This window comes from Leptodactylus fuscus, chromosome 6 (assembly GCF_031893055.1).
Source record: "Leptodactylus fuscus isolate aLepFus1 chromosome 6, aLepFus1.hap2, whole genome shotgun sequence".
Classification (NCBI taxonomy): Eukaryota; Metazoa; Chordata; class Amphibia; order Anura; family Leptodactylidae; genus Leptodactylus; species Leptodactylus fuscus.
In genome coordinates, this window is record NC_134270.1 from 83,631,701 (window position 1) to 83,655,144 (window position 23,444).

At 38.9% G+C, this 23,444-nt stretch overlaps 1 protein-coding gene across 1 annotated transcript in view; it reads right to left on the reverse strand.

Moving 5' to 3' along the window:
- Nucleotides 1-1,515: 1,515 nt before the first annotated feature.
- Nucleotides 1,516-23,444, reverse strand: part of EMP3 (epithelial membrane protein 3 (MAM blood group)) — a 32,591-nt gene continuing 10,662 nt past the window's right edge. The window contains exons 2-5 of the mRNA XM_075278601.1: nucleotides 8,823-8,922; nucleotides 5,272-5,374; nucleotides 3,307-3,447; nucleotides 1,516-2,149 (exon numbers count right to left, since the gene is read on the reverse strand). Of these exons, the coding sequence (XP_075134702.1) occupies nucleotides 1,980-2,149; nucleotides 3,307-3,447; nucleotides 5,272-5,374; nucleotides 8,823-8,900 (492 nt within the window). The 5' untranslated portion in view covers nucleotides 8,901-8,922 and the 3' untranslated portion in view covers nucleotides 1,516-1,979. The remainder of the gene's footprint in view (nucleotides 2,150-3,306; nucleotides 3,448-5,271; nucleotides 5,375-8,822; nucleotides 8,923-23,444) is intronic.

Here is a 23,444-nt window from a genome sequence, read left to right on the forward strand (position 1 = left end):
TGATCAGATGTCCCCAAAGGTCTCTTATGACCTTATGGGGACACAATCTGAAAAAAAAAAAATAGACATATACATATATATATATATATATATATATATATATATATATATATATATATATTAAAAAAAGTTTTAAAAAAATGAAAATAAAAAAATAAATAAAATAATACACTAATAAAACGCCGTTATTAAAGGATATAGCCCCACCCCCAACAACACCATACAAAATAAACCTTACCGTAAAGGAGAGGAAAAACTATTTTTATAAAGTTTTAGAGTAGCACTTTGTGTTATTAAATAAAAAAAAAAAAGTTTAAACCAGACACAATTTCCCTCCTATTTTGTTTATATTTTCCTGGATATAAAAAAAATTAAAAAACACATTCAAAAATGAAAACATAAAAATAAAGGCTTATGTGTCCCCGAAAAAATTAGTTCAATGAGACATACGAGAAAAATGTTACAGACCTCAAAACCGCACATATAAAAAAAAAAAAAAATGTGTCTGGTCCTGGACCACAAATTGGCCCAGTACTGAAGTGGTTAAGTACCAATAAAGGAATATTATCATGTCAGTATCACTCCACCTGCATAAATTACTTGCTATTACAGCAGCGGACAACCTCCGATTTCAGTTTTATCTACCTCATAAGTGTCTGTGTTAAATCATAAGGATATTATGGGGCTTGTGCCCATTAAGACAAGCTGTCCTGATGATTACTTGGGTCTACTTCAGAAATCACTGGCTAATAACTATATTTGACAAGAAGTAGCAATATAGTATTGCAAGATGTCCATTTAAATGAATGACCAACCGCGTGACACATGGATGGGCTAAGCCTGATGGAGTAAGAATTTTACATTGTTATTGGGTTTCTGCTAGAGACACCCCCTCAACTTTATGACAACAATATCTATGGAGGGGTTTTAACTAATTCAAAAGCCCCCTTTAACATTATAATATCATGTGTATTATATGAGCATCTCTCCTTATAAGCTTGGGCATACTTTTCATAACTTGCAGAGTTTCAAGGCAGAGTCCTACAGACATCACCAGTGGAACATGGTGAACCTGTGTTGATTGAATACAGTCTCTCCTCTCTCTGGCTGCTGTATTCTGCTTACAGTGGGGTTACATTACTATGGCATTGGTCCTGCTTGTGAAGGGGTTACATTTGGTAAAATTACTATATTATATAGTTTGTAGTTATGTAATTATCTAATATAATTTTTAATGTGGATCTAAACTAGAGCTGTAATATGAATGCAAACAATAACTTTATATTCTCAGTCTTCAATGTAAAAACATACATATATTATTAAAATATTTACAGTAGTAGGAAAAACAGAAGTTATCTCCAAGGTCATTGCTGAGGCTAGGTTCACATCTGCATTCGGGTTTCTGTTTGGGGGCCTGCGGACCCCCGAACGGAAACCTAATCCGCTTTAAAAAAAAAAAAAAAAGGTTACCTTCGGAAACCTGCGACCCCATATACTAGAATTATAATTATAGTCTACATGCCTCGCTTTTCTCTCCACATTTTTTGAACGGGTTGGGTGACGAAAAACCTGAACAGAGTTTAAGCACAGGTGTGAACCCAGCCTAAAGTTACACCTGCCTGCTGCCTTACCTTCCTCTGCCATATGATAGCACTTCTCAAAATAATATTGGCAAGAGTAAGTAAAATAAATCTTATACAGCATTATACTGAGAGAACGGATTCTTCCGGGCAACAGATTTATTTTCACATTGATGGGTGCAAGTGTGTGGTCTGTTCATGAAGCCTATTCTGCCAAATCATATTTTATAATATCTGACAATTATTTCGGGGAATGTGGTGATCTGGTATTGCGGGAGTAATAAAGAATGTTATAAGTATAATTGAAGTCCAACGAGCCACATGTTCATAGGAAAAAACAGGTATGTCCAATGCTCCTTCTTTATGTGTCTTCATTTATGGTAAGGAAATGTCTCTTTGTTACTCCCGTTTTCTTAGGTGGATGTACATGATGCCGCTCAACATACTGAGGGGAAAGGCCACCCAAGCCAATACAAAGCAGTGACCAAAGGACCCTCCTTCACCCTTATCTTTATGAAACTCTGACACACGGGTTGCATAGATTACTGCTCCAGAAAACACAGCCAGACCTGTACAAATGATACAAGTAAAGAGTTAATCAATATGTTAATGTTAAAGGAATTATCCAGTTTCAAAGATTGATAGCCTATCTTTATCAATTAACCTCTTAGATCTTAATAGCAAGCAAACCGAGATACTGCTGAAGGGAGGCACAATGCACACATAGAGATTATCACTATCAAAATAATGAAGTGTAAGCAGTGTAAATAGGGAGTTATACAGTGTGGGGACCATGAAAGGGGCAATTTTGCTGTGGTAGGGGGACCCCAAATCAAAAGTAAAACTTAACATAAAAGCAGCTTTTCAACAACATATGGTCTTAGCCTAATTTAGGCTACAGCTCCACATTGCGGAAACGTAGCTTTTTTTGTTGCAGAATTTGCTGCAGTATTTTTTCGCCAAAGCCAGGAGCAGATTGAGCAAAAGGTAGAAGTATAAAAGCTTTCTTTATATTCCCCATTCCTTTTGTAGCCATTCTTGGCTTTGCCTCAACAAAAACGCGACAAAATCTGCAACAAAAAAAAAAAGCTGTGTTTCCGCAACGTGGGGCCTTAGGCTGAGGCCCCAAGTTGCGGAAACGCTGCTTTTCTTGTTGCAGATTTTGTAGCAGTTTTTTTGAGCCAAGCCCGTGAGTTGATTGAGCAGAAGGTAGAAGCATAAGAGGTCATTCACGCGGACTAAAGTGGCGCTGATTCTGCCACGATAACTCGCGGCTGAATCAGCGCTGATAAAAAGACTCCCATTGAGTTCAATGGGTTCCGTCTTCCACGCGGAACACATTGAAATCAATGTGTTAAAATCCTCCCATTACTTTCAATGTGTTATGCACGTTAAACGGAACCCATTGAACTCAATGGGATTCTGTTTTGCAGCGCTAATTCTTACACTAGTTATTGTGCAAGAATCAGTGCTGCATTATTTCGTGTGAATGTCCCCTTAGCTTTAGCTCAAAAACTGCAACAAAATCTGCAACAAAAAAAGCCTTACTCTTAAAGAGTTGTACAGGTTTATAAACATAGTTACTTTCTTCCATGGGTTATTATTATTACAAGTTAGTTTTCATTAACTTAAATAAAGCTGAATTGCAATGCATCTTACAATCATGAACAAGTGTGATCAAAAGCAACGTGGGCCTTATCCGAAGTCTCAAAAATACAGTACTTACTAGCAAGAATTTGAAAGACGCCTGTTGCATAAAAGAGCCCTCCTTTCTCCATGGTGTAGAGCTGGCACATGAACAGCATGAAGGCAAAACTGGAAAACAGGACTGAGAGCACTACAAGAGCCTGTACCGCATGGAACCATTCTGAGGAAGGCAATATACAAGTTACTGTACAAATCAACTGTCCACTTCTTCTGTGCAGGACATTAAAGTAATTGCTTATTGTTCTCTATAACAAGCATACATATAATTCGTGGAATACTCTGACTGCCATTATTAAGGAAGAAATAACTGAAATAATGGTGAAAATGTGTGTTACCTCAAGTTGGGGATATGAAGTAAACTTAAAACGTAACATTTAATAGTCTCATTATAAAATATACACATACATAGTAAAAGTAAATACTGCGTGAAAGCTATGGCTCCCCTGGCACTAAAGTAATAAGATAAGATGTTATCTAGGAGAAATGACCCACAAAACGATCACTTGTACTAAATCCAAGGGCTGCACTTCTGTGCAAATCTAGGAATGTGTCTCCTGGTTAGTGTATGTCATCTGTCATCTACTGTGGTGATAATTCTCAACTTGTGAAAGTTTCTAAATGTGTGAGGACAGCATTGCATCAAAACTGGATGACATCTTCCCCAGTGCACAGGACAATTATCTCGCTCCAGACCAGCTCCCTAAATCTCCTCCAGAAGTCAGGGTGGATCTCATGTACCGTGCACTCAAGGTAGACTAATCCACTGACACTCAATCTATCCAAGCTGTCTCGTAACACCTCTGTGCAGGATATACTTATGTGGATAGACATTGGCAGCTCAATAAACGCTGACTATCTCTAAGCACATACAACCCATCTAGCTTCTTATATTTTAATTGATGTCTCCATCAGTATGTAAGTCATACCTGATCTAAGTCATATCTGACTGCAAGTGCGTGGTCTGTCTAGTGGAAAGACAAGTCCACTGTAGCCAAAAAAAAAATTCCTCTTCCCATGTGTTTCAACTAATAATAAGCATCATCAGGGGAAGATATTTGTCTGCCCTGCCTAGCTCTCACCCCGGCACTCAGTCTTTATTATGGGGAATATTTTAGGATGGCTCTCAAGAGTTTTCCTAGAGCAGTTGTTGGTTAACATGGCTCATGCACATTTTGAACATTTCCTTCAGACTTGTTAGCCATTATGAACATATGACCCTAGCAGCAAGAAATAAAAAATCTTTTGACATGCCATAGAGACAGGTCAGAAGTTTTGTGTTTTGTATGAACTTGTGCTTTCTATGAGATTGTAGCCGCTCACACCACTCCCTGAAGATAGGCCAAGCAAAGGATTTTGCCCCTTCATTTCCAATACCAAGATCCCCACTAATCAAAATTGCTGATATCTTGTTATTGTATGTCAGATTTATTTTTTTTTAGGATAGGTAACCTTTAATATTTGAGCTTTATACCTTCAAACCAATTTTGTTATATCAGTAAGAATTTGTTTTTGATCATTCAATGACTATAACAAGATCACAAAAGGTAAAAGTACAAACCGAAGACCAACACAAATTCCCAAGTCTGAAGCAAAGATCCACCTTTCAATAGTAATAAAAACATAAATTTTTCATTTCCAATAATAACTTGCCTTACTGTATGCATATACAGTATGTCATTTTACGTGTGCCTGCTATGCAGAATACAGTCTGCTGTATATAGCAGAATCTATGCTTCTATGTTTCCATGTTGTCAATGAACTCCAGATATAGTCTGATATAAAAGTCAGCTGAATGGTCTGCAATGTATTAATAATGTACTGCCTCTAAAAAAAATATTTCAATGACAACCACTAATTCTAGGCAATTACTCAGTTCCCTAATATATACCCTAAGTGGCTCAATGCTAACATAGGTGAAATGTCTTTTCATGGGTATCAGTCTCATAATTATGAGGAAAAACCAGCGCTCTATGATGACATTTACCATTTGTAGATACTGAAGTGCACATCCAACTTTGTGAGATGTTGTTGAAGATACAGTCATGCCATAGGTTCAGAGTTTCATCTTCTGACAGCACCCACCAGGACTGGATACACAATGAAGACAGGAAGATTAGTTTGCACATTTGCTTTTATACTTCAGGCAGACAAATAGCAGAAACTTTCAACATATAAGAGTATTATTTATTAATTTCCTAGAATTGTAAAGGGCTAACATATTCTGCAGCACCCTATAGACATGGTCAGTTACTGTCCCATATAGGGGCTCAGAATAACTGGAGGAAACCCAAACAAAAACAGAACACATAAACTCCTTGCAGATGTTACCCTTAAAGGGATATTCACATGAACATAACCATTTTTAAATTTGTAGATAATTAAAAGTTAAACATTTTTGCAAAAATAAGTAATTAAACATTTTGCAGAGTTTTAAAGATTTTCACTAAATATCTTGTGGCACAAAATTGTTGTCTTTATTGGTTGCCAGTGGACATGACCATGAATGCAAGATCTTCCTAAGATCAGAAAAACAGTCATGATGTCCTTATTGTGGCTGGATATCTTCTGATACATGTACTGCCGCTTCATGATAACCGATCTACAATAAGAAAAGTTCCTGACAAGTCCCAGACCATAGAAAGTTTCTGCATTCATGGTCATATCCATTGGCAACCGATCAAGGCAACAGGCTGTCACCTCTAAAATGGTTAGAGAAAATCTGTAAAACTCCACAGAAGTTTTATCTACTTATATTTGCAAAAATGATTAACTTTATTTATCTACAAATATAGATATGATTATGTTCATGGGAATACCCCTTTGAACGGATTTGAACCCCATAGTGCTGTAAGGCAACAAGTTAACCACTGAGCTACCATGCTGCCCAGTGTTGTTGTGCTAGGAAGAAAGGTTCCATCATGTTAACCCAGTCTTTTTCCCAATAATACATACATACATACATACATACATACATACATACAAATTAAATTTTGAGCATTTGCTGCTTCACATGTAATTTTCAGTCAAATTGTTTTAAATCAACTTCTAAGAACATTGTTAAATGATGCTTATTTGTAATACTGTAGCAGACAAGCAGACACACTAAACATTTTAAAATAGAAGTATCATTCTTTATTAACACAGTTGTTTCATATTACCAATTGGTGGTACATTATTAGGATATTATTGCCAAGGGTCAGGCCCAGTTCATATCTCAGTTTGGGTTTCTGTTCAGGAAGTCCACTTGGGGACCCCCTGGAATGGAAACCTATCTGCATAAAAAAGTGGTTACCTAAACAAACCCACGGACTCCATAGACTATAATGGGGTCTGTGTGGTTTCCATATGAAAAATGCAGATAGAAAAGTGCTACTTGCAAGACATTTCTTTCCGTATATTTCATGCGGATAGGCGAACGGAATGACCTGAATACAGATGTGGATCAGGCCTCAGACTTCTGTAACTTCCTCTGATCAGATTTTGAGGCCATATCCGCGTCAAAATCCTGACCAAAAAGACGGCTCCCACTGAAATCAATGGGAGCCGCTTAGGTCTTCTTTCCGGGAGCCGAGATGCTCATTCTTCAGGCCATTTCGCCTCATGGTTCGGCCTGAAGACACTCCCTCCTTCGGACTATGCCCATTCATTGCAGTGTACCGGCTTTCAGTCACGGCTACCCGGTTTTTGGTCCGGAACCTGAGGCGGCCTCTACCTCAGGTTCCGGACCAAAAAACCCTGCATGAACTTACCCTAAGGGTAATAAGAATAACTGAATAATAGAAAAAAAAATGTGAATATGTATTATAATGATGCTTTATCTCTATCATTATAAATGAAAGCTAACTAGGCATACAAACCCTTTAAATCACATGAATACCCGCTACCATATTTGCTCAGTGTAACTTCTGTGCAATCAATGATTTACTGTATGACTGTGCATGCTCTGGATGATTCACATAAATGTTCCAACAAATATTTTACATTAATGTCACCAACTGGCATGAATGGGTTGTAAATACTCTACTAAATATGGAATGTAAGACAACTGAGGTCTAAGAATGCTTGTGTCACATAGATGTCTTCATTACGTTCTGAAATGAACTATAAAATGTGAGTGGTCATCTGACACAAAAACAAATATGCTAAAAATATGTTACACAAATTCTTATTTCAGAGACAGTCACTTACAACATGTCTAACCCCTTAAGCCCCTTATTTTGTGTTTTGTTTTTTATCTTCCCACATTCCAAAAGCCATTTGGTTCAGACATTTGTGGAGGCGCTTATTTTGTGTTAATTGTTGTTTTATTTTTGTGTGTAATATGGGGGGAGAAGGGGAGAATTAATGTGCATCTCCAATTATAAAAAAATATAATAATAATAATAATAAAAAATAATAAACAACAAAAACAATAAAATTACTACAATTCTTCCTCTTGTTATTATATTTAGTAGTATGTTGCCTTCCCTGTACCATGGGATGTGTCTGACTGACTCCAAATTTATTCTGCAACAAGACAACAATGAGATGTAGCACAGGCTAGAACTCTCCTCTATGGCGTAAAACATCCTAGTATGCCAATGAGTCTGCTGATACATGAACGTTATCCAAAATAATAACGTATATCCACCACTGTGCTCCCCCAGAGTAAGTCTGTAAACTTGATCACTCGTGGAGGGACTGTACCTAAATCCCCACTCAGAGTAACATGAATTTAAATAAGGTTTTCTTTAGAAGCATTTAATGGGATTCTGTCATTAAAATGCTATTTTTTTGTCCCTAACATGTAGGAATAGCCTTAAGAAAGGCTATTCTTCTCCTACTTTTAGATGTCTTCTCCGTGCCACCGTTTGGTAGAAATCCCGGTTTTCTTCTGTATGTAAATGAATTTTCTCGGGGCATCCTCAATGCTGCGAGAGAACTCTCCAGTGCTCTATCTTCGCCTGGAACAGCCTCTCTCTGCGTCTTCTTCAGTCATTGACTTCAAACTTCTAGGAATGCGCAGTCGGTTCTGCCGTTGGGCTTTGGGCAGAGCCGACTGCACATGCCCACGGTAATTTTACTGTGGCCGCTTACACAGTAAACTGGTGTAAGCGGCCATTTTCTTGTGGTTGCTGTTACAGTAAGCTGGGGTAAGCATGGGGCATGCCTGAGACCTGACAGCAGAGCCCACTGCGCATGCCTAAAAGTTTGAAGCCAGCGCCAGAAGAAGACACAAGGAGAGGACGTTCCAGGCGAAGATAGAGGCGTATCACGTGCATATCACATTGAAAGCAATAGGTAAAAAAAGCCTCCATTGATTTCAATGAGTAGTGTGCGTATGCCGGCACCCATTCAAGTCAATGAGATCTGTTTTTTACGCCGCTCACTCTGAACGAGTTTTACATTCAGAATGAGCGAGTGTAAACTCTGTGTGAAGGCTCCCTTTACGTACAGGGGCCCCACCTAAAAAGTTCATGTATTTTTCTGTATTATATATATTGCTGATACTTGTAGTTGGTTGATTCTGTAGTAATTTTATTATTTTTTGCTTACACTGTCAAGGGTGGCAACAAAAAGGATGATCAAGATGGCGATGTGTAGGGCAGTTACACCAAAAAGTAAAAGGCTCATGTTCAGATCTTCTATGGTAAGCCTGCAACAACAACAAAAAAAAAATCAATGACTAAACAGTGTAAAATCATAAACAAGCACATGCAGACATCATGTTTGTGTAACCACAATATCATGTATCATATGTTTGCAGCTTCACAGTTGGATTTACATAAGATTCTTATCTGATCAATAAACGTCCTTCCCTAGTTTCTATAGTGTTATAGGCCAAAGAAAATTATAATAACACAACATACTTAAACAATAATTTACAAATAATCTGTAAAGAGCATACCTAACCTATTAGGAAACTTTAATGGATAAGCTGCCATATGTGTGTGCAATTTCTGGCCAGTATATGTCTTGTATTGTGTATATTACAGCACTATATGACATTACCAAAGGATAATCTTGGTAGAAACTGGCCCCAAAGTTCCATCAGAAGGCACTTCCCTTTGCAGCCGACTTTCGAATCAATGACTTGCTACGATAGGTCTATGTCTAATCTATTTATTTTTAAATAACCAGTTTATATATACTGATAATATGTTAATATATTAATAAATATATATATCTGCTATTAGTACAAATGGATATGAAGGACCAGGTTCCCTGCTTAGGACTCACCACTAAAAGCCAGAAAAGAGACATCCTCTAGTTCAGTGGTTCTTAACCTTGTTTGAGGTACCGAACCCACCAGTTTCATATGCACATTCATTCACTGAACCCTTCTTTAGTGATAAATCAAATAGGATTTTTTTTCCAAATTCAAGATATAGGTATATGTTTTTGTTGCTTCCCATGCAATGAGAGCATTTGTGTATCTTATGCCGCTTTTCAAAAAGGCGCAAGTCATAAAATGGTATAACTAAGAAGTACATCTGGCCTCACAAAAAAAAGACGCTTTTTACATCCTTGTGCATGGAGATATAAAAAAAGTTATGGGTGTCAGAATATGGCAACACAAAGAAATTTTGGATTTTTTTTTTATAAGGCGTTAAAATGTAAAAAAGATATAAATTTGGTACCTCCAGATTTGTACCGACCCCTAGAATATATGTGACATGTCATTGTAGCTGCACAGTGAACACTGTAAAAACAAAGCACGTAAGAAAGTCACCCCAACGCAGTTTTTCTCCAATTCCCTGCCATTCAGAATTAGGTTTCCATCTTCCCAGTACATCATACAGAATATTAAACGGTATTACTAAGAAGTATAATTTGCCCTGCAAATATTAAGCACTGCGTTTCCACAATGTGGGGATTTAGCCTAAGAGCAATAAAACCTGCATATTTTCTGTATAACTGAAAGACAGGCCTTCAGAATAATTTCCTCTGGGGCCTAAGGAACCCTTGTGAAGCCGAAAACTCTGTTGTAGTAGTTAAATGAAACTGTCATATATTACAAGCTTACACAAATACACTAAAAACTGCATCTAACATATAACCTTCTAAGTCATCGTCTTTTATTTCCAATCTATGCAGATTTATCACAGTCACACTGACAAATGTCATTTTCTATTAGATAGTATAAAAGTACATTTTACGGAGTAGCTACCTAAAAAGCATACAATCTAATTAATCTTACACGGTCTATGACCAGAATACATGAGCATGAACATAACTCTCCTTGCTACAAAGAAATTAATTTTATTACATTCAATATAATGGTCACAACTTGTACTCAGGGTTTTGTAGCTGTATAACTGAGGAACAAAATAATGTCATATGATTAAATTTATTTATTTCAGCTAGGTCAGCAGGCTCTGTACAAAGCGGGCACTTTTCACTCTTTATTTCACATTGCATTATATGATAGACATTAAAACCAATAATAAGTAATAGTAATCATAATAAAAACCTGAATAATAGCCCTTTTACATTGAAAGTGGTTGATTACTTTTTGTTCTACTGACCACTGATGTATGGCACTATATATAGCAGCATGCCCACACATCTGGATTAGTGCTTGTATAACACACAAGCACCACTATTCCTTTGCCTTGATTTCTTCTGTGTCTACTCTCTTTACCACTACTATTAAAGATGTCCAGGATCATAGTTTTTTCATAATAGGCTGGGGAAGGAGAAAAAGCAGCAGGAGATAGTTAAACACATTGATGGAAGCAACGCCTTAAAGTCCATTGCATGGAAAACAAAACCCTAAAGCCCTTTTTATTTGCATAGAGATAAAAGGACAATTTTTTACAAGAAGTGAGCAGCGGTCCTGAATAAGAAATACATCATTGCGCTACAAGGGTACTGTGATTAGTTTATTTCTAGAGATGAGAGAGTACTGTTCAGATCAGCCGATCCGAACAGCACGCTCCATAGAAATGAATGGATGCACCTGGTACTTCCGCTTTGATGGCGGCCGGCCGCTTAACCCCCCCGCGTGCCGGCTACGTCCATTCATTTCTATGCGAGCGTGCTGTTCGGATCGGCTGATCCGAACAGTACTCGCTCATCTCTATTTATTTCTCAATTTTGTGCTGACAGACTCCCTTTAAAGGGATTGCCCATAATCGTTAAAAAATTATGAATGGCAGGAAACTGTAGGACATGAAAGAACTGTTTTACTATTCCAGCGCCACCACTCCCATCCCCACAATACCAGAAGTGGTGACAGCCCATTTTCAGCCACAGCAAATTACTGGCCTCAGCTGGTCATTGGATGACGCACAAGACATCACTACAATTCCCCTGGGGTGAAATGGAAAGCAGGAGTGAGGGCACGTGTCACAGCATGGGGAAATTAAAACAGTGTAATGTTTTTTCTTAAAGTTATACAGTTTTTTGCCTACAATTATTTAATTATTAATGTAATGTAATTATTTTACCTCTAAGTTCTAAGCGGTGGTAAAGGTTGTGTGGGGGCACCAAACTGGATCTTTGCCCTGGTTAAGATTATATTTTACTAAAGATTTGCATAACTAGCAGATCAATAGGGGTCTGACTACTGGAACCCCCTCCAATTTATAGAATGGGGTTCTGTTTGTCCTGTCTGAACAGATCAGCCATCTGTGCATGCACATTGCTGCTCCATTCGTAGTACAAAGCCCGGCTACATAAGTTATTCTCATAGAAAATGAATGGAGCCACAGATTTGAACGTATTGGAAAACGTAATGGAAAAAATCCACTTCATTGAAGTAATTAGTATATTCTATGGACATGACTGTATTGTATTGAACGATCCCACATTCCTGCTAGCAACCTCATGTGTTTTTAATGATCATAAAATTTAATGTTATATTTTAGGGTACTTTGGTTATTAACCATGGAATAAACACTGAAGGTGTCCAATAAGGTGTCCATTTCCATGTATCTTTAAAGGGGTTGTCCCATCTCAAGGATCCTATCTATACTGCAAGCTTATGTGGATTTAAGACTTTTCCTAAATACATTGCTTCAACAAAACTGCTTTGCTTGGCCGCTATCTGAGATTATTCACTTCATTGTTTACACTGCGTTTCTATAACCACAGACCTGGCGATGATCTTATTTCTCCGCCCAGGACAAGTGATGCAGCTCCCTGCTCTCAGGGAGGGGAGGAGGAGCTGAGTGCTCAGGAGCGAGCTTGTATTTCTGAGCCATTTATCTACCTCTTCCAGTTATCAGTCTGCTAATTGAATTTTACTGATAAGGGTTGAGACAGGGAGCCTGATACGTAAACTCAGACCTAAAACTGAGTTTATTGTAAGCTGACTCTTGGTCCTGTAGCATGTAAGTTTGGGATTCTCATCACCTATCAAATCCAGCTCTGCTACATCAGCTTCATATTGTGCATCTTTCAGTGATACTGTGCTAATTTATTTACAACCATCCCTCATTACTGACTTCAAACATGTACTGCTATGAAGAGAACTAGCAGAGCAAGTGAAACCCCGCCCTTCAATTTACTCAAAAAACCAGGAAGTGAACAGAGCACACAGCAAGTTGGTGAATGGGTGAGTTGGGAATACCCCTTTAAGGATGTCTGATGTTTGAGGGGCCTTATCTTGTGGCCAGAGTGGAGAACGGTTATAAAAAGTGTGTCACCTGTACAGTATTACAAATATAAATGATTGATTTGAGTGGACATTGTGTAATACCTTATTTCACCTTTGGTGGTGCTGCATGGAAATTAAAGACTTGCTGATTGGTTTCCAACAGATCACAGCTGTTAGGGGTATTAGCACGACACTTTGTGATAAGTTTATTGTCAAGAGAACTTTCTCACAAGTAGAGATTATCTACAAAGAACAACCCCTTTACAGTATTAGTTCCAAGTAGATGTAATCTTATAATGCTCAGAGTAAAAAAAATAATATTAAAGGAAGAGAGAAGGTTCTACAGATACAGCATTACGTCTTACATTTTACATTTGTATGCACCCTCATACCCCACAATTTGAACAACATATGTGAACATTTCAGTGAATGCCAACTGTGAGGAGGCACAGGGGAGTTTCTAACATTAACAGTTTTCATGCTAGGAAAGTATGACTATTTGTCAATTGCTCCACTGTTTACAGGAATGAGGCAAGAATGCCTGCTTGATACCGAGCCAGATGAGACCAAATATGCCCAAGGCAGAGACATTTACTAGAATCTTCAGTGTTCACGGTCACATTCATCAGTGATGAACAGAACATAAACTCTTCTTAAAATATGCAAGAAGTCACAGTAAATAATTTACTTTTAACGGTTTTCCCAGTGAAACAGCAGCTCTACAAATGTATTTAGTCAGTTATAGACATTCCTTTACCCAAGAAGAAAATTCAGCTCAGTTCAGCTCACTTAGCACCCAAAGCACATGCTTCACTACCCCCTCTACACATATTTTTCACTTATTCCACATACTGGTCTACGTATTGAGTAGACATGACTGAATCAGCACACCGAGACTTAAAGGGCTTTTCTTAGACTATGATATTGAATACCTGTCCTTAGGATTGGTCATCAAGATTAGATCAGTGGAGTTCTGATAGGTCAGCTGATTGAGGGGGCTGTAGTGTTTGGACAAGTCATGTGGCCTTTTCATTGGTGAGCAAGAACAAGATCGTACAGTGTATCATTTGGCTGGGACTGACCTGCAGCATGGTCATGACAATGATGTTCCTGAAGAGGAAATGGTATTCACTCAAGTTCCACAAGATCAGCTGCTTGGAGGGTCCAAGGTGTCAGATATTACCAATCTAACACTGGTCTATCCTATGGATTCGTCACCAATATCATAGTCCTGGAAACTCTTTCAAAAGCAGTTCACATGCCCGATAAGCATATTAAATAATTATTGGAAAAGACAATCTTTAGATTTGCGTATCATGAACTGGTTGCCATCTGGTTACATGATTTCACAAATGGTGGCTTCCTATGGTAAGACACAACATGCAAGGAAGTATCCCTATAGCTCAAGTCTTATTCTATGTAATTTCTTAATTTACACTTTACACTTAATACCTAATTTTGTTACTTTTGCTATTTGGTTCTTAATTTCCTGTGGTTTTCCAGTCATTAATCTTTTATTTAAATGAGGTCAAGGGAACATAAGAAAATAATGAAAAGGATAATCCCCCCTCACCAACTGCCATACTGCTCCAGTGCTGATGCTCTGGGGTTCCCTCTGATCTACACTGCTTGGTGTCTTTTAGGACACAGGAAATGGCTGAGATGCTTGTCCATCCAAGCACTAGCTACAGTGATGACCCTTCTGAGCCAGTAAGTAGTTGAATGGGCATCTCCAGACATTTCCTACATGCGTTGAGAAGCGTAGTGTGGCCTTAAACTCCGACTGATAATTCATTAGAATGATTACATTTATTGCATTCTCTTAAAATCCACAAGGCAAAAGACAACTAGTAATACAGAAGATATCTAAGTACAGTATGAGTACGATTAGCTGAGTGTATAATAGTATAGTGACTATAGAATATGTTTTGTGAAGATACATAATTAGGTGATATGGTTTACTAGTCACTTAGCAGTTACTATAGCTGTTGAACTCTCTTTAGCAGTCCATTACCACTACCTGATCTGAATGGGTGCCAGTCCTCTCCTGTTTGGCCACAGGGAAATGGCCGACAAATATGTAAAGTCGGCGCTTTTGGATGAAGACAGAAAAGTGACCCAGGAGAAGAGGTGGAGAAGAGTATGGAGGCGTCACTGGAGAGTTTTCAGATAGCACGGGGGACGCCCCCTATGCTGTTTGAGTGTAAAGGAACGCCCCTAGTGCTGTCTGAAAACTCATCTACATTTGGAAGAAAGAAGATATTTCTCAGGAATCTCAGCTTGGATCAGAAAAAAAAGGTAAGAGAAGAATAGCCTTTCTTAAGGCTACAAATACGTGTACTTAGTTAAAAACAAGGGCATTCTAATGATAGAATCCCTTTAAAAGGGACAGTGTGTGCACAGGCTAATTTTTCCCCAGACTATCCTTAGTGTTACTTGGTTATATAACACATCTTCTCCCATAGGAACAATTTTGGCTATAGCTTGCTAGTTCCTGTGCAGGTGCTCCTGTTTCTGTAATTTACTGAATAGCTGTGTTTGATCTGTTACCCAATTCTGAACTTGTGCTGTCTGTCCTGACCTACTATTATGGTTAGATGCAGATGCAAGGCCACAATAAAAGTATACAAGACATAGGCTGATAACTGCGAACAGTAAAACTAGTACACTTCTGTAAGCCAAGACCAAACCTCAGATGCCTTCACCAGAGCTTGTTATGAGAAGAGATGGACATGCTCTGAATCTGTGAATCTGAATTGTCACCAGAGAGATGTACCAATATTCACTAAAACGTACACAGTGGTGTGTAGACAAGAAAAGTCATACGGCAGGGTCAAAACCAGGAGAAGATTAAATAAGCAGAAACAGGAGTCGAAAGCAATATCCGATAAACAAGCCAGGGGTCAATAAGCAAAGAGGTACACATGGACAAAATAGAGAGAGTCAAACTAGGAAGCAAACTAAATTAATCAGCCCTTGTCTCAGGAGGGTGTAGTCTTATATATACTGTCTAACAATAAGTATTTGGACACCTGTGATAGAATAGAAAAACAACATTTATTCATATTCAATAGTTGGTAGGACTTAGCAGATGCTTCCTTACGGATGGTATTGATGGACACAATACACCCGGATGCCTGTTGAAACTCCTGGTGTATGTGAGCCATTGGTTGGGTGCAGTTCTTCTGAATTTCTATGGCCAGCACCCTTCAGACTCTATCTCCCAGTTTCGGGGGTCTGCCGACTCGGGTCACATTCTGACAGTCACCGTTCACCTTCCACTTCATAATCACATAGGCCACTGTCGATTTTGGGTAATTCAGTTTGCTTGCTATGTCCCTTAAGGATTGACCATTTCCGTGGTACCCAACAATGACTCCTTTCTCGAAGTCGGACAACTCTGCACTTTGTGGCATCTTGCATGCGACTAATGACAAAGCTGTTTCCTACACGGTATTTAAAGAGGACCTGTCACCACTTTTGGGCACATGCAGTGTTATATACTGCTGGAAAGCTTACAGTGCGCTGAATTCAGCGCACTGTCGGCTTTCCTGATCTGTGCCCGGTGTAAAGAGCTTACGGTGCCGGTACCGTAGTGCTCTATGGTCAGAAGGGCGTTTCTGACCATTAGCCAGAGACGTCCTTCTGCCTCGCGGCGCCAATCACGCTGTGCTGTGGAGCGGGGAGGAACTTCCCCCTCCCGCTCCTGATAATGCTGGTCTATGGACAAGCTGTGTGAGCAGAGGGAGGGGGCGTTCCTCCCGGCTCCAAAGCACAGCGCGATAGGCGCCGCGAGGCAGAAGGACGTTCCTGGCTAATGGTCAGAAACGCCCTTCTGACCATAGAGCACTACGGTACCAGCACCGTAAGCTCTTTACAGCGGGCACAGATCGGGAAAGCCGACAGTGCGCTGAATTCAGCGCACTGTCAGCTTTCCAGCAGTATATAACACTGCATGTGCCCAAAAGTGGTGAAAGGTCCTCTTTAACGGCGTAAGACATGACACTGCAGATATCTTCATTTGCTTGGGTGTCCAAATACTTATTGGTAGGTAGTGTAGACCTTCTCAACTGCTAACGCTAGGTTCACACCTGCGTTCAGGGTCTCCGTACTATGGTTTCCGTCTTCTGCATGCCAGAAGACGGAAACCATAGACCGGGTCCGGCTGTGAGCGGCGGTGAGCGTTTTAGGCTCTCCGCCGCGAAACCGTTTTTTTGTTTTTTTTTTATCCGGACACGTATTACTGCATGTCCGACTCTGTGTCCAGATTATAAAACCCGGTTTAGCGGCGGAGAGCATAAAACGCTCACCGCCGCTCACGGCCGGACAGCTTTCTCACCCATTCAAATGAATGGGTGAGAAAGCCTCCTGCAGGTTTCCGTCTCCTGCTCTGTTTTATGCAGGAAACGGAAACCTGAAGTACGGAGTGCCGGCGCAGATGTGAACGAGCCCTAACTGGAATAAGACAGGTAGCCTCTGAAACTGCAAAAGCTTCCCAGGTTGGCATGGTAACGTTAAAGGTGCAGTAGCCTGATAGAAAATCCTGACACCTATTGCCTGGATTTACCATTATACAAAATCTCAGTACCAAGAACTAGTGTCTCTTGACCCACCAGGGTCAGCTGTCACCAACACTGGGATTACTCCTAGGGGTAACAATTTAATGGCCTCCTGCAGCAAAGTATAGATCATGGGTAAAAAGAAGTCAAGCCGAGTTGGTGTCACACATGCATTAACATGTCATATATAATCAATTAATAAATAATCATAGACTAACAGATATAATATCATATGTGATCATCAAACCAAGTTAAAGGTGAAGATGCGCATTCTTCCCATTTCCGTCACTTGAAAATAAATGGTATGTTTTAATAGGCTTGTAATTTTTTTTATGATTGTTTTCTGCAGCACCCTGCTTTGTAAGTTCAGTGATGTTTATGTGTGTCCAGGTTCATCATGAACTTTAGGACAGTTTAACGGTCAGTGCACATAGAGTATTATGGCGATGATTTTGATGCTGAATCCGCCTCCAAATTAGCCTCCAAAAAAGTCTTTCAATAGAGTTCTATTGGGAGGTTTTTTTTGGAGGCTGATTTTGAGGTGGAATCAGTGCCAAAAAAACTCTGTGTGCACTGACCATAAGAGCAGCGCAGAGCTGACATCAGGAAAGTACACATGGTATTACTATCTAAGATCCAGGCAAATTAAGTGCTTAAACCCACTTGTTACCCACCAGTCATTACATGGATCCTATGAAGAGTCACTAACATTTGCCAGATCTAATAGATAAATATGGATAAACCTGGTTCTCAAAATGGTACCTTCATTTTGCATATAATAAATGTAAATTCTATATATGATATGGACCTAAGGGGCTGCAAAAAGATTTTTCTACATTTCATACATAAAAGAGTTGTTCAGGAATTATGGATCTCTGCCAAGAAGTTGGGGAAGGTGAAAAATTAACCCCCCCCCCAAAAAAAAAAACCCCCAAACAAAAAAAAAAAGCCCTCATCAGTTCCCATCACTCAGATGTTTCCTGCCACTGTTTGGTTCACATACGCCCTTATCACATGGGTCTGGGTTCTTTTCCTTCAGTGGTAAAATGTGGCAAAGACTTCCGCTGGAACAAGCCTCTGAGCGCTGCTGGACTGGGCAGTGGTGGGAGACACCAGCATGCCAAGAACAGATGAATATGGGTTTTTTTTTTATGTTCATTTACATGTAAACTTTCATGGGCCATCTTGTGAATGGGTTGTCAGATTCCAAAAATAAAAATGCCAATCTAATCAGGAGAATAAGAATAATTAAAGGATAGCCTTTAGTATTTTGTATTTGGAGACAGGACAACCTTTCTCAGGTGCCCACCAATATTACACAATAGGGGGTTTGCTTGACAGAATGGGAGCTCTGGTTTCTAATGATTTTCCAGATACTTTCAGTAATGTCCCTGCAGCTCAGCATTACAACTATGAGATACTCAGCAGCTGTGTACCACATTTCTCTCACCCTAAATTTGCAGATTATACTGAAATTTTCAGTTATGATTTTATCACACTGTTATCCATTCCTGTCTCAGCTCCTAAATAAAACCAGTTGTGACAAATGGAAATTAACATTTTCACAATGTCAAATGAAAACTTTACCCACCACCCCCATCCCAAGTAACTATGCAGTTGTTGTTATATCCAGTACCTACTCTCTTTAACCAGGCAGGAATGTGGACAAGGTCATCAGGGTATGGTATCCTAAGAAGCCTTCAAGAATTCTCTTCTACAATCAAATGCCACCCAGCAACAAAAAGGCAACAGGATTACTTTGGTCATTTGAAGGCTCGGATGAATAAATGAACATGAACCCGCAAACATGCAGAAAAAGGGATGAGGAATTATTTTATAATTTAACATCCTGTGACTTTACACAAAAATATCCTTGTGTTCAGCTAAAATGAAAAGCAGATGTGAGTCATCTGACCACAGTGAGGGACCTTTCCCATACCATGTGCTTCATGCACTGAAGATTCAATTTGTAGCTTATAGTGCTATGATAGGTTGAATTTTCCAGCTTATGCTACTATATTATCTCCTTGCTATGCTATTCTGTTTCTGGTTTTATTCAGTATTTTCTTGTAATTATAAGTTGCTATTCAGATGGCTGTAATGTGTCTGTGTAACACAGACTGTATTATAGTCTCAAGCCCCATTTCAAGCAGGGGTCTAATGACCTGAACTAGGAGCTGCACAGAATTCTATGGAAATGTTAGTTCAGGTCATGAGACTTGGATTTTCAGCCAAAACACAATCCATGCAAAATGGACGCAGTGTGACAGTCTGAATAAATTCTTGCTGTATGAAATTGGAGATATTCAGAGATACAGTAAGGCCCAACAGGCTATGGGTCCTGTATTACATCTCTACATGTCATAGGTTGTACAGAGCAGTAGTAGATTTGTGTGAATTTCCAGAATCACATCCAAGTTGAGAGACTGTTCTATCAAACTGGTCCCAGCTATCCTTCCGAAACATTACAAACTATGAAGCTTACATCAGTAAGAAAATCCCCATTAAGATTCTATAGTGGAAACAATTCGGGTAGATCTCCGCTCCTAGTAAATTCTAATGTTGTGACAACTGGCACAATCTTGCCCTCATCTTGTCTCAAGAAATAGCTTTGTGCCATGTACCATTCATGACATCTACATCTAAATACAAAGAAAGATACAGAATGATACATATAATACATCACATTGTGATAAGTGAAATGAATCATTAATGGCATATAAATATTCAGAAGCCCTACGGAACATTGTGATGCTATATTCACCACTGTCTGCCATGAGTAGGTCATCTTAATGTTAATGCAAGTGTTGTTGTATTAACAATATATATATTGTGAAACCGACTGGAGTGACAGTCATTGAGTGTGTTTTTGCAGTAAATTTTGGCAAAACTAAGAAGAGTAATAATACATATATGAGATGTAAAGATTGTAGAATATCATTATTAAGATATTCTCCTTAGTCACATACTATATGCAAACATTTACATGTACAGTGCTACTTATGTTTCCATAGCAGCAACTGAGTAAGTGTCCTTATTCTACAAGTGCTTGCACTCTGTCCACATTGAACTACATGTCTCACTACAACCACCCAGCTACTTACCAAACTGCTGCTAAATGTACAGGGAGCAAACAGCTGAAATACAGGGGTACATGTGAGGATACTGATTCTATCACAGATATCCTAGTCCTAGGAGTCAATGCACACTAAGGCCTGGTTCACCTCTGCGTTCGGTATTCCGTTTAGGGAGTCTGCATGGGGAGGAATGCGGAGAGGAAAATAGTTCATGACGTACTTTTCTCTCCACATTTTCTGCGCGGACCCCACTATAGTCTATGGGGTCCGTGTGCTTTCATAAGCTCACTGTTTGTCAATGCATTCAGGATTTCATTCGGGGGTACCCATGTGGACTTCCCGAAGGAAATATCAAACGCAGATGTGAACCAGGCCTAACCTGCAGTAGTATCTGGTTATCCTCTTGCACGACTTGTACTCCTGGTTTCACCACGGTATCCTCACTTGTACCCTTGTATTTCTGCTGTTTGCTCCCTGAACATTTAACAACTGTTTGGAGACTAGCTGGTTAGTCATGTGACACTTGTGGCTCAATGAGGTGTAGTGTAGGCACTTGTAGGATATGGACATTTGTTTGGCTTTTGGCATTGAATGTGTTAATTAGATCCTATATCAGTGCTGATGATACTATTGATATGAATATTTTACCAAACAGTTTTTAAGTATTTGCATTTGTCAGAATGTCGTACCTACCTTCTATGTGTGTATAGAAATGTAACAGTGACACCATAGTAACTAGTTTCTAGTGAACTAACAAGTTGTGAATACTTGACATGCTTTGTTGATAATTACATTATGCCCATAGATCCCTATAAATATCACTAAAATGTAGTGACTCTTCCATTTCAGTATATTATATAATATGCACTTGCAGCTACTTAATGTGAATATAGGAAATGCCTTCACTAGTGAAATTCAATAGCAAATTCTACAATGCAATGCAAAAATTAGACACTGCTTTTGTAACAGGATATAGGGTGGAGATGTGCATTTAGGGTAGTCCCTTATTGTGCAATATGAAAAACACCCTGTATTCAGTAAAACATTCAGCCTAAAGCTTCATGCTATGGCAGAATCACTGCCGCTCATCCCTGCAAGATGTCTTCTATTAATATCCCACTGCGAACTTGTAGTACAGTATGTGGCCCTAGCCTAGATTCACACAATGGTGCCACTACTAATGGGTCTGTTACTACACAGTGTATGGAGCTATCTGCCTCCATCTCTATACACTGAGTACAGCTGACTGGTACAGGGGTCAGGTGTTGGGCTCCCACCGATTTCAAATGAAAGACCTATAGGTGAATGAATCTGGGTTTTAGACAACCCCTTAATAGATATGCCTTTTTCCTGGATACTGTTCTATGGAATAGTGCAGACTATTAAGCTATTTCATACAGGTTTTTTAATGGTATATACTGTACCTGCCAGACAGGCTTCATTTTGTTTAATTTAACCTATAGGCAGGATTAATGTACACACTAGAGATGGGCAAACCTGACAAACCTCACAGATTTGCTTGGCAGATATTTGTGAGGTTCATCTGCCAGTTTAGTCTTAGGCCGAACTTGTTTTTCCAAATGGAAAGTACCATTATTATACTCTGAGGTTTAAATTTTCCTTTTTGACTCCTTGCCTTCCAAAAGCCATTTCTTTTTCTATTTTTCTGTTCACAGAGCCATATAAGAGCATAATCCTTGTGGGACAAATTGTAGTTGATTGTAGTACCATCTAAAATTCCATACGATGTATTGGGAAAATTCAGAATGGGGAGGAATTGGAAAAAAAGCGACTTTCTTATGGGCTTTGTCTTTACGGCATTCACTGTGCGGCCAAAGCCAAAATAATATGTTACTTGTATTCTACAGATTGGTACGGTGCTGGTGATACCAAATATATGTATATATATAAAATATATATACACACACACACACAAAATTTTTTGGTGTCACCATATTGACACCTGTAACATTTGTATATTTATAGTGATGCATAAGGCATATATTGTTTCAGGCCAGACATACTTTTTATTCATATGAATTTGGGGAATGCCTATTGCTTTATGTCCAAGTTTTTTAAATTGGAGATGAAACAGAGAAAAAAAATTAGGCGTTTGTCTCTTGATTTTTTTTTCCCCCGCTACAGAATTCACCGTATAAGAAAAATATTTTTTTAGAAGAAGTTTGTAGATTAGGCATTTTCAGACACAGATAACTAATGTGTTTATTTATACTTGTATATGTGTTCTAACGAAAAGGGGATGATTGGAATTTTTCATTTTATAAAATTTGGGATCATTTCTATGAAATTCTGCATTTTTTCACTCTTCCATTTGCTTCTGTATTGAGAGCTGTTCCTGCCTCTCACTGAATGTTACTGTCTGTGGGAGAACAGGCCGTGTAACAAATAGAGAAAATTAGGGTAGGGGAGGGTACTTTCAGACGGTTATATCTCAGACATTATAAAATATACAAACTTGCTTTTTGGGTCTTCTTTCATGTGACACAGGTTGCAGTACTATCTAAATTATTTTCAGGGATATCACTGATTGAAAACACAGTCAGGATTAGGATATTTAGATACAACTGTATAATATATGTTATAAAAATTTCAATCCCGACTGTTTTCAACATGTAAAATCTCCAGAAATAATTCAGATAGCACTTTAACCCTCTGGTCTTTCATATGACATAAAAAGCAAGTTTGTATGTTTTCTGATGTCTGAGGTATAACGGTATGAAGTGATCTCTCTCTCCCCCTCCCCCCAATTTTCTCTGTCTCTTACACAGCCCCATACTCCCGTACACAGTAACATTCAGTGAGAGGCAGAAACAGCTCTTAGTACAGAAGGGAAAGAGTGAACAAAGTGCAGGATTTCACAGAAATTATCCAAAATGTGTTAATAAAGTATGTTACAGAATTTATTAATGAGACAAAT